This window comes from Pseudochaenichthys georgianus, chromosome 4, assembly GCF_902827115.2.
Source record: "Pseudochaenichthys georgianus chromosome 4, fPseGeo1.2, whole genome shotgun sequence".
In the NCBI taxonomy this organism is placed as follows: domain Eukaryota; kingdom Metazoa; phylum Chordata; class Actinopteri; order Perciformes; family Channichthyidae; genus Pseudochaenichthys; species Pseudochaenichthys georgianus.
In genome coordinates this window covers 4,465,881-4,478,451 of record NC_047506.1, presented here as the reverse complement: position 1 = coordinate 4,478,451, position 12,571 = coordinate 4,465,881, and the positions used below count along the sequence as shown (strand labels likewise).

Sequence of the window (12,571 nt, the reverse complement as noted above, 5' to 3'; positions counted from 1 at the left end):
GTGTGTGTGTGTGTGTGTGTGTGTGTGTGTGTGTGTGTGTGTGTGTGTGTGTGTGTGTGTGCAGCTGTCACATCAGAAAGACGTGGGTAATGTCAGATCTGGGGGGTGTCGGCGATTACACGGTGAAGGCAGCTGTTAATCCATCAGACAGGCTCGGAGGAATGAACACCTGTGATCACCGCAGAGCCAGAGAACATTTTAGGAAGCCACATAACATGCACGCGCACGCACGCACGCAACGCCTAAAAGAGTTCTCATACCTTTTTAAAGAGAAGTTGTGACACTTTGCAGTATTACAATCACAGGTGTTCACATAAAATCGATGGGTGCTGAATTCCATTTTCCTGTTTGAGGGTGCTGGTCCCTTCATCTGGTCATGCCTCACTGTTAATAACACGGGTGCGTTTCTTATTATGAGAAAGTCAAGATGCCGTAAACAAAGGAATATAAACCATTGTCCCGCTGAAACATAATCAAGTTAAAGTTGAAGTTAAAAATGAAGCATTTGAAAATGGCTCTTTTAAAGGAAAAGGTAATCATTACTGTTCTTCATAAAAGCTTGGGGACACATGTGTTGCATGCTTATTTATCTCTCATGTGAGTTTTTGACAGTTCAAAAACCAACTTGTAAATCTTTCATGAGTTGAACAGAGGAAGCTTATCATGGTCGTCTCCACCTCCAGTTGCTCTTTCACACAACACACACACCTCCAGACTGAACGTGCATCAGAGACAGGACTCAGCCAGCTGTGCAGCCACTCAAAGCCACCAGAGAGGCACGGGACACGCATGTCAGACTAAAAGGCCGCCGTCCTCCTTCTCACTGATCCACCATCACAGACACGCTAATCCCAGCAGTCGTGGCCAACAGGCAGGCGGGAGAGGAACAGATAGATTGGAGGTCGGAGAGAGCAGGTGTGTGCATGCCGTCAGGCCCGGCCAGAAGACTGCCATCCGGAAGGGGTTCGGAGAGAAGCAGCTGCTGTTAGGGGGGATTTGGGGAGAGGGAGATATTAACGGGAAGAATTTAGAAGTGATTGCTTATCCGCTCCTGCCACCTATCTGTTACGATAGAATGGCATTGATAGGAAGGTTGTGAGGGCTGTTTAATTGTATCAGGTCAACATCTCTCGTACAAAAAGACCGAGAGTAGAAGAAATGGAACCGAGATAAAAAAAAACAGCATTAATCTTTAAAAAGGTCAACCCATTTGCATTGGATGAATAATTCAATTGCAAAGTACTAGAAGTTCATTTACTTCCCCCCATAGTTGGCAATGATGGTGGTGAGGCAGGTGAGCTATCGGTAGCCTCCGGCTCCCGTTGCGCGTCAACATTGCTAACGTTAACGCTCGATTTCGTGGACGATGTATGACAACAAATACTGTCAGTTTAGCTGTTACATCTCCTTGTTCTCTCTTGTCCTTTCTTTTTTGAGCGCCGCTCTTGTGCTTTGGTTAGCTGTACATTAAAAATACAAGCTATTCATTTTTTTATAATGCTGCCGAACTTGCTGCTGCTAGCTACAGTAGGCTACAGGTTGATTAAATGGTTCGCTCGTCACGCAAGGTATCACATGACATGAAAGGGAGCAAGGTCATTGGACAGACAAATTACAAATTAATTTAGGTTGCTTGGTTACTTTGAAGACTGTGTGAACCGGTCAATGCCATTGGGCCGCTGGCCGGCTCTGGGCCCCGGTGCGTTGCACCGGCTGCACCGTCGATAGTTACGCCTCTGGATGGGACGCACTAAAGGCAGCTTTAAGACATACTTAAGTGTATTCTCTTCTGTTATGAAATGCAGAGCACAGACAAAAATGCCTACAATTTTAAGGTGGAATGAAGAGCGCATGAGTAAAGACATCATCATCGTCCAATATTAATAGAAGCACGATTACGTTACTGTTCGCCTGTAAAATCAACATATTTATCTTCATGTAGAGATCCATGATCAGTTTCATGCTGTGAAATCACATTATTTGCGGATACAAATATTTAATTGAGAGAAAATGTGTTGACCAACTATTCATTATTTAGGTGGTTGTTTCCTTTTCTTCAACATGACCTAAGGCTCAGGGAAATTGAGATTTTCAATTTTAGAGGCTAGCCAATGAAACAATTAATTGAAAAAATAATTGAGATATAAATTGGCAATGAAAATAAATGTGAGTTGCAGCCCTAAAGGCACACATCGGGACTTGTATGATTCAGGAGTAAGAAAATAGAGAATGACTTTTCTAACTTTAGTATCCCTTATCTCCGGTCTTCTTGATCAGCACTGGACAGGAGATTTCACGGCAGCGGGGTGTCGAGGGGGGTGCTGGGAGGATTTTCTACAATTCCAAGTCTCAGCCTGTTCCTTCAGATATCCTCCCGATGTGACCTTTGCCTTCGCTCCTCCCAGCTGCTCTCTGAATAAAGCTCTCTGATCCCGGTGGAGCTTATCACCGAAATCTGCCTGGGTCTCCTCTCTCTTTGTGGCAGCAAGTAATTACACTGTGTCGGAGAGCCGTGGAGGTGAAGGTAAGGGAGGAGAGTCAACACACACCGCTTGAATGAGAGTGTGTCCTCTGGTGAGAGTGGTTCAAATCACACTGGTGGAGAGAATGGCCTCAGATAGGGTCTTTGCCTCAAACAGGACCCCTCGCTGCTCTCCTCGTGGCCCCACTCCATTTCCGAGCTGCTTTAAAACGGGACTTCAGAGTGACAGAAGTGTTTCATACTGGCACATTCAGAGGCTCGGACCAGATGGAGTCTTTGTTCTTCCTCTCAAAAACACACACATTACACTGACACGTGCAAATGGTCACGCACACACATGCATGCACACTTTCTCGCCAGCGTAAAGCCAGGATCACGATGACAGGGGGTGGTGCGATTCTCTTGTCCTCCGCCGTGTTCACATTAGTCATATGCAAATCAGCATTGTGCACAGAGAATGACAAATCCACCGTGTCTAAATCCTTCAAAGAAGACTGGTGGCGGTTATTTAGTTAACATGATTTATTAAGGTGTTTGACCCAGTTAGCAGCCGGAAAACGGTGTTTGTTTCAGATGTTGGGACAAATGGAATCTGTGGGACGTAAAGAGGATCAAAATGAAAAGGAATGTATTCATGTTTACTAAAATCATGTGGGAGGTATTTTTTTAGACGAACATCGAAGGAGAGGATGGTGAAACTGATAATATCCATTGGCATGTTCAACACTTTGTCTTTCAGCCTCATGTTCATCATGTGAATCACTATTTTCTCATAATAACCACAACTTGACCGCACATTATTTGTATTTGTTTTGCTCTGGATCCATAATTTGTAGGTGTTACTGGAAGTCTTTTTACAAATCAATCAGGATCTTCTCTTTTATTTTATTTGGGAATCCATTCCATGTCACACAGGATTGCCAAGAAAGCATTCTCGATTTGAATGATTGCGAATACAGAGTTTTTTGGCTCACGGTTTTGCATTTTTAAAGTCTAATTGATGCCAAATAAGTAATAAGCTGGCACACTCGAAATGTGTTCGTGGTTGTCTTTTACTTTTACTGATGTTCAAGCTTCAACAATGCCTCTTCATCATGAGTCTGACTCCCAGGACGGACAGATGGCAGTATGTATCGTGTGTATACATTGAAATGATAATACCTTTTCCAACATAAACAGTCCAAATGTGAGAAAAGATAATGTGCCGTTATCCTTTGAGCAGTGAGTCCTCTCTTGTACGTTCACTTGGCTTTGAAGAGTTCAAATCTACTGGATTGTATTCATCTTTCTTTTGTTGCAAAACTGTTTTCTGACAACATAGACCTCCTATCCATCCCCACCCGCATCAATCACCGGACCTGGGGGCAGGCCCGGTTCCAGAACAAAATGACTCAGGGTCCATCTGAGATTAGAGAGGGTGCAGTGGTAAAGTGCTATTTTTATAAGTGGGGAGTGTACCTAACACCCTCTATGGGGGTCCTCACCTCCTCTGGGGGGGTCCGGGGGCATGCTCCCCCGGGAAGATTTTTTTTCAAATATTGAAGTTAAAAGTATCAATCTGGTGCACTTTGGGAGCAACATTAAGAGATCTATGGATCTATGTGCTCTTTGCTTGATTCATGCCTTCCCAGTCCCTTATCACGTAGCCTATAAGAGCATGGCGCCAGTTGTTGTAGCCAGTTGTGGTGAAGGCATCTGACTTACTTGAACCGAAATGTCTACATGCATAACAGAAGATGGCATCTTTTGTACATGAATATTCCAGCCAATCTCTGTTTTGAAACCATGAGCTGCAAAATGAGCGCCTCACCCCACTGTACAGGCGAGTTGGGTAATTTTTTAAATATACCTGTGCAGGCTCTGTTTTGCAGAGGTCCTCTGGCACTTGCGGGCCGCCGAGGGGTGGCGGTGTTTGGGGTAACGAAGACGGCTGTGGCTGCTCCGCCTGTGGGCGAGGCGGGCAAAGCCGGCGAGTCAGGCAGGCGGACGTTAGTGTCCACGACAGTAACGTAATGTCCCCATGATCTGAACTGTTATTACCTGCAGTAGATGCAGTGTATGCTGGCGATAAGGGCTGGTTGTTTTAACCATTTTCTGATCCATCATTGACTGCTGTGTAAGCACCTTGCAGATGATGAATGTGCAGCGGCACAGGTCACGCGCACCTGACATGATAACGTTACTTACCGTTTAAATTGATCAAATAAATGCAGCAGACAATGCTATTCAACCACAAGTACACTATATTCTTCTTCTTCTTCTTCTTCTTCTTCTTCTTCTTCTTCTTCTTCTTCTTCTTCTTCTTCTTCTTCTTCTTCTTCTTCTTCTTCTTCTTCTTCTTCTTCTTCTTCTTCTTATTAGTAATAGTAGGCAAAATGTAATATTTATGTATATATAAAATGTAATATTTTTTCAATACTTTTCATTTTTCAAATGAGGGTGCATAACGACTCAACTGAGGGTGCAATACACCCTTATGCACCCCCGTAGAACCGGGCCTGCCTGGGGGGACAGAGCCTTCTCCGTCGCAGCCCCCTCCCTCTGGAATTCACTCCCCCAACCCATCAGAGACTGCACTGACCTCACCACCTTAAAAAAACTCACAAAAACTCACGTCTTCAATCTGGCTTTTAATGTGTGATTGTTTTTGTATTATTTGACTTTAACTTTAACTATATATTTATTTGTTGTTCCTTTATTTTATTTTATCTTCACTATATCTGTAAAGCGTCTTTGAGCACCTGTGTAAGCGCTAACAAATTAAATCTATTATTATTATTTGAATCAGACTCAATGTAATTAGGATTTGGATCAGGGTGGTGTTGAAATAGAAGGGGGAAACAGACTAAATGAGCAAAAAGAGAGATTCACTGACTTTTGGCATTTCCTAATGTTCCAGATCTCATACTTCGAGCATCATCCCCGGCTAATTCAGGAAAGAGGGTGTTCGAACATTTCTGACAGGAAACAGCAAGTGACCTTTAAGCTGGAAAAGCTTGGCTGGTAATGTCTTTTTCCATCAGATCCGGAGGTGCTGAGCGGAGACACGTCCTTTAGCTCAGGTGAGTATGAAATGCCAGTCTGTCAGCTCCGGTCTAATCTGAGCCGTGCAATGTGGTATAAACAAAAAAAACTCTGCTACAATCGGCCCATCTATGATTCAAGTCAAAGTAACCTTCACTGATGCAGGTTTCTCGGAAAAACCAACGCATCCATTAAGTATTGGCATCATAAGTATTGACAAGAAGTATCTGAGCATTTATCACAGTTAATAACACTAACATCTAAACCCCTTTCCTCATCGGGAACTCTTCTGGTTTGAACACATCCTGTAAATGTGTGTGATGTGAAAGTTGTCATATGTGCACATTTTGAATCATCATTGTTATCATTAAATGGATAACATGAATAAAACCTCGGACAATTATTCCTTAATGATACACACTTACTTACATACTTGTTACATATAATAACTGGAGGTGTTGTCACATTTCAGATTTCAGATAGATTTTTCAAGAAGCTCTTCAAAGAAAAATGAATATCCTTCATGACTAATATCTGACCTCGTCGAGGTGAAAGCTCCTAGTTAAAATACATATCAAGAGTTTCTCTGCATTATTCATCACAGGCTGACCCAGGTCTACTTATGAAGGGCAATAAGAGAACATCAGTGAGCTTACCATCAGGATTTTAGATGAGTGCAGCAGGTTCAATCATATGACATTTATCTTCTGTTTGAAAAGCAAATTATAATCAGAGCCTTTGTATGTATGTCTGAAAGGCACAGTTAACATAAACAAGCAATTATTTTCTTTCTTTCTACATAGATGTTTGTGTAGTTGCGAAATCTGGAAACTTCCCAGGAATATAATGGAACTAGTTTGTGGTGCAAAAAGTACAAAATAAATACTGAAATGTCTCTATCCAGATATCACGACACTGTTACTCTAAAATAATCGACAGACATGGTTGTGAGCAGCTTCATGTAGGAACTATTTTCTATACCCACCAACCATATCAGCGTATTTCTACTCATGGAAGAGAGGCTTGTGCTCTTATACGCCTGTTTACCTGCGCAAACTAATGAGAGCCAAGGATTATTTTAAAGGGGTTTTTTTGTACACAATTTCAGGTTCATGTTTGTATTTTGTGCCTCTACCGTGACATGTTCACATGCTTTAATACTCAAAAAGTGCTTTGAACTTTGGGATTTTAGCCTTTGTAGACCATTTACGTGCACAGAAACCTACACAACACACTACTGGAAAGTGAAAGCATAATAGGGTCTCTTTAAATCTAATGCTGACACAAGCATGGTGTGTTTTGGTAGAAAGAAAATAGGTCCTTAATGAAACCACTCCGAAAAGGTAGATTATTATAAATTATGAGGTCATGACTTCTGGAAAAAATATTTCCTTTAGTTTTCAAATGTAAATAATTACTCCATTGAGAAAAAGTGAATTGAGTTGTTAATGTTCTTAGCATTGCATGCATTAACTGTGTCATGATTTCTGAAGCGATTGTACTTTCTGCGTCGACTCCGGGCTTTCTGCGTCGACCAGAAGTTCATGTTACTGTTCTATCATGCAGTGTTGGAGAGCATCATTAGGTATGGTATTACTGCCTGGTATGGTGACTTGACAGTGCAGTCAAAGTCACAGATCGCTCGCCTGGTACAGACTGCTATGAAAATTATGACAGTTAAAAAACACCCATCTCTCCAAAACATATACGAGCAGTCCATTATCAGACAGGCAAACTAAATTGTGTCTGATCCCACCCACATACTCCACCCAGAATTCCAGCTCCTACCTTCTGGTAGAAGATTTAGGGTTCCCAAGAGCAGGCACTCATTCCTACCTATGTCGATTAAGCTTCTTAACATTCACATGAAATGAAATGTAGTCAAATGTAATGAAATGTACTCTTTAAATGTTGGCCATGAGGGTAGTGCAATAGGTCGCCATTGTCAGTATGTGCGTCTGTGTATTGTGTTTGTCCAAAGGTGTATGACTGATGATATGTGTATGTCTCTTAATGTCCACTATGTTTGTATATGTACATGTATGTGGAACTGCAGGACGGAGTCCAGAACAAATGTCCTTACGGGGACAATAAAGTATATCGTATCGTATCGTAAGAGAGACATTCCCGTTGAGTTTTCAGATGTCTTTTTCTATAGGCTTTAAGCACCAAAGGTCAAGTGTCATTAGAATGAATTAAGCAGTTTATTTAGATCAAAAGAAAAGGCCAACATCTCTTTATCTAATACTGTACCTTCAACACTTGGCATTTATCAATCTATATTGATGAAAAGAACTAAAGTGAGAGGGAAAATATGTATTCTCGATTTGTTGATCAACCGTCCCTTTAGGCTTTCATGTGGCTACAACAGACTGATCCGAGCAAACATTTACCATTCATTTGGCGCACAAAATATACGGACAAAATCACTATCCCTGGTTTGCCTGAATATTTATCCGGATAATGTTTGCAGAGGAGCAGCAATGACACGGCTACACAGGATGAGAAGAAGGGGGTTGAAAGCAGGCAAGACATCGATTTAATATAAAAACAGGACACGTATGAAAATCTCATAAAAGGGAATAGGATTTTATTTTATTTGCTGTATAACGGTATCAGGCACTACACCACCCAAGGCAGAAATGTCATTTGCAGTCTACCACCATTAAATAATTCACATCCAGCACTCCTATCGCTATAGTGGTTAGTTGACGTGTGAGTGGTTTCTGATGAGAAGCAAACATGTCAATGAGTGTTGTTTTTAGCCACGCTTATTTAGATGATGCTGACAGAGTAAAGAACTGTATATTCTATAGAACTGAACCTAAAATGGCCGCCATACAGAAGTTAAACCCTACTGATTTGAGTAAATCACTTTCCCTGTAGCACCACCCTCAAGACAGTCTTTACTCGCTTGTCCATTAGTGGTGAGACTCTGGAAATAACAATGTTGTCTCGCCATGTTTTATTCTTCCAACACTTGTTGTGTAATGAGTTTCACAGCCTCACGAGGCCGCTGGTCTGACAAACTCATCTTTGGATTTCTCTCACAGTGCATCTCAATCCTACCCACATCCTAGTACCATGAAGGGTTGTATGCACACAACATATACCAAACAAGTATACTAGACAAGTATACCGATAGTGTTAAAATGGGAAATGTTTTCACAGAAAATAAATAATTTACAAAGTAAAGGTGTAATGCAAAATACAGGTAGTATTACAGGTAGAGTATTTGCATATGGCACATGCAAAACAAGCACTCCGATTTGATCCTTTCTGATTATAATAACATAGTAAAAACGAACACATTGACATTTATACAATTAATTATAGTGTTGTTGTTTAAAACATTACCAAGTTTCACAGAAATGAATGAGGACAACATATTTAATTTGGTGCAAACTGTTGTGCTTGTTAGTTTTGAAATGTGAAACATAAATCATTGTGTTAGACAAAAACAAGTAACTCTGGTGTTGTGATTGATATCATTGAGTCGTTATAAATAGTGGCTTTGAATGATCTAGAAGATTGTTATCTGCTTTTATCTGAATATCATTACTTCATCCGATCCATAGTGCATAAACAAAAAGTGGCTGATAGCAGGACAATGTCAGTTCAAGGTAGGGCTGGGCAATTCATCGATATCATATTGATATGAGACTAGATATAATAGATATCTTACATTAGTTATCTTTATTATTATAACTTGTCATTTGCTGGCTTTACAACATACACTTTAAGTGATTTTTTGAACCAACCAAACTGTTCTATTAAGGCCACTTAGACATTATATCCACATAAACAATGATTATTTCATAAAAATCTCATTGTGTAAATACTTTATGAAAGCACCAATGGTCTTCATCAGTCTACATCAGGGGTGTCAAACTCAAGGCCCGGGGGCCAAATCCGGCCCGCGACTTCATTTAATGTGGCCCGCATGCAAAGAATATAATAAGTTTATTATATGGTTACATGCCACTTTACATGCCCATAAAGTAGCCTACGTGTCCCACAATGCATCTTGTTTTGTGACATGCTCACTGAAGAGACTTACAATTATTTGCCCTAGACTTCTGCTTTCAGACGTAGTTAATTATGAAGTTATTACCCTATCCGATAATAATTCAATGCACAGGAAATGATGTATTATAATACATTATTTTATATATATTATATATTTATATAGTCCTAAAGTCACAACCGGCCCTTTGAGTGCAACTATAATTGTGATGTGGCCCGCAAATACATTTAGTTTGACACCCCTGGTCGACATCATCATCGCAATATCGAATGTATTTGATCAGAAATGTTGTGATATTGTATTTAATCCCTATCGCCCAGCCCTAGTACTAAGTCTACTCCTGTGTGACTGTAACTCCTCACAATGTGCTTCCACTCAGAACTTGTTGAGTGGTGGCAGCGCCTTCACGAGCACAGCTGAGAGCAGGTTTGCAGGTCCAGAGGGGAGTGGCAGAGCAGTGGCTGAGGGGTCTCCATTCTTGTTTACTGAGTGCATCGCTGTGGGAACCTTCCCTCTTTGCAGCGTGGTCTTCCCCGGCCCACTGCCCCCCCCTGCACTGGTCTTGCTGTTCTCCGCTGTGGGCATGACTGTTCCCAGGTTGGGGTTTCCCAGCACGGTGGTCCCTGTGTGCTCCATGCTGGTCTGACAGCAGCACAGCAGCCTGAAGAAGGCCGCCCTCATCTCCCTGCTGGACAGAGTGTATATCAGAGGGTTGAGGGCCGAGTTGAGCACAGCCAGGGCGATGAACCAATCCACCTGGAAGAGCACGGGACATTTCACTGGGCTGCAGCCAACATCCAGCAGCAGCAGGAGGAAGAGGGGCGTCCAGCACATGACAAACACTCCCAGGACAATAACCACTGTCCTCAGCAGGGCGAGAGAGTGCTCTGATTGGCTGCTCACCCTGCGGCCGCTGGAGGTCACCAGGCGGTAGATCCGGATGTACAGGATGATGATGGCCATCAGCAGGGCGCTGAAGACGCTGATGCAGAAGGCCACGTAGCTCTTTGCGTAGAGCGGCAGCACGGTGGAGCAGGAGGCCATATTGTCCAGGCAGTTCCACCCCAGGCTGGGCAAGGCACTGAGCAGCACTGACACAAGCCAGCAGGCTGCCAACAGACCCAGAAGTCTCCCGCGACCTGCTGTCTCACAGGGACGCAAACGCACCATAGTCATGTGCCTCTCAATCCCAATGGCCAGGAGGCTGAAGGTGGACGCACTGAGGGCCACGAACATGCTGCCTTCTCTGGCCAGCCACTGCACCGGGGTCAGGAAGTAGGTGTTGCGTCCCGAGGTGAAGATGTTGACCACATAGGCCACGCCGGCCAAGAGGTCTGACAGCGCCAGGTTCCCAATGAGGAAGTACATGCGGCTGTGGAAGCGTTTGTTCCTCCAGAGAGCCAGCAGCACCGTGACGTTCTCCAGGACGATGAGGCAGCAGATGAAGAGCAGCACGGCCATCTTGCAGGCCCCGCTGTTGCGAGGCCGATCCCACTTCCCCGAGTGGTTGTAGTGGCTCACGATGACAGTGTTCATCCCCTCCTCCACCATGTTCCCCATCCTGACTAGCCTTTCTTTGGCCTTCCTGGGTCAGACAGCAGAGGGCGCCACAACACTGGACACAGCAGAGGATGCTTAACCTGGCAGGGTAACAGCTGGCATTTTACAGCCTCCTGAAAGACCTGTAAGAGAGAGAATATGTATATTTAAAGTTATATCCAACACTTTAAAGTCACAAAAGTTACATTCAACAACATTTTGGATACTTTATCTAAGAAATATATATATAGAAGGACTCTTACATATACAAGTATTAGTTAAAAAGGTGCATATCGAACAAAAAACTGCATAACTAACATTTCATTACTTTATTGTCCTAGCTAAGGTAGCAGATTTCATATAAGAGAATATAAATAACACAGACTTGTATAAGGAGAATAAACTGTAGATAAGATTACAACTACTTTGTTATTGTCATGTTAATACTAAACAAACAGCTGTGTCAGTTACTGTTGTTAATACATCATGTGCGATACAAGTATGATTGACTACAACCATAATTGGATACATCTCTGAGTGTAGCCTGTTAAACATCTCGATGTAAAAGCTTACAAATGTATCGAGAAGTTTAACATGTCATTTAATCTTGATGTGGGAGGTGTGTCCAAGATTAATAAATACACAAGGATGTGGAACTATTGGGTATTCTTATTTTTTCAAAATGTAAACACTTTTAAACACTATTTTAGTTGAAACAATTTGTTGTTGTTTTTAGCGATTTCAGCTTTCCTGTTTTGGAAATGTTTCCCAAAGTTGAATTGAATGATGCACTTTTATAGACCAGCAGGTAAGCTAGTAGGAAAGGTGTCTTCAATGACTGATACTGCTGCAGATAAGAGTAATTGAACTTACCTGATGGAATAACTTGTCTCATCTATACATCCCGGTTGATGGACGATAGTTGAAGTTATTTAGAAAGTAATTATCTTTCCTGCGTATCGATGCACTCGAGCAAATTACGTGTTTGCCAAAAATGGGATATCTCCGACGTAAATGCAAAGTCGATATATCGTCCTCTCCCGTATAAACGTTTCCAATCACGGTTTCTCTTTACATCCACTTTGTGTTGCGTCCTGAACTTCATCTCCTCCACACTGTGACTCCTGCAGCTCGGACACTGCCGCCATCACCCCACCCTGCTGGGGGAGGGATTTCCCCCACCTCTCCATTTAGTCTTAATTATGAGTCAGGAAAGAGGTCACATCGTGTCATCGAGCCGGACACCAGACGTGTCACTTTGTGTTCATAACGATTACATTAATTTCCAAAATGATAGGGTGGGTTTGATTTGTTTTCATTTTTAAAGTATGGTTTGTTTTTGATTCAGTTCAGCAGTGGAAGAAGTACTCAGATCCTTTAAGTAAACGTACAAATACTATGGTCCTAAAATACTCCATTACAAGTAAAAGTCCTGATTTCAAAATGTTCCCTTCTTAAAAGTACAGAAGTTTGAGCACTCGTTTTGCAGAATGGCTATT

At 42.2% G+C, this 12,571-nt stretch overlaps 1 protein-coding gene across 1 annotated transcript; it reads right to left on the bottom strand.

Moving 5' to 3' along the window:
• Positions 1-8,068: 8,068 nt before the first annotated feature.
• s1pr3a (sphingosine-1-phosphate receptor 3a) lies at positions 8,069-12,259 on the bottom strand. Its single transcript, XM_034081376.2, has 2 exons — positions 11,946-12,259; positions 8,069-11,215 (listed from the first exon to the last, which is right to left on the bottom strand). Exon 2 carries the CDS (start codon positions 11,091-11,093, stop codon positions 9,909-9,911), a length of 1,185 nt encoding a protein of 394 aa, XP_033937267.1. The 5' UTR covers positions 11,094-11,215; positions 11,946-12,259; the 3' UTR covers positions 8,069-9,908.
• Positions 12,260-12,571: the final 312 nt, after the last annotated feature.

Bases quoted from the DNA above. Each gene is read 5' to 3' on its own strand.
- s1pr3a (XM_034081376.2), bottom strand. From the start codon at position 11,093: ATGGGGAACATGGTGGAGGAGGGGATGAACACTGTCATCGTGAGCCAC.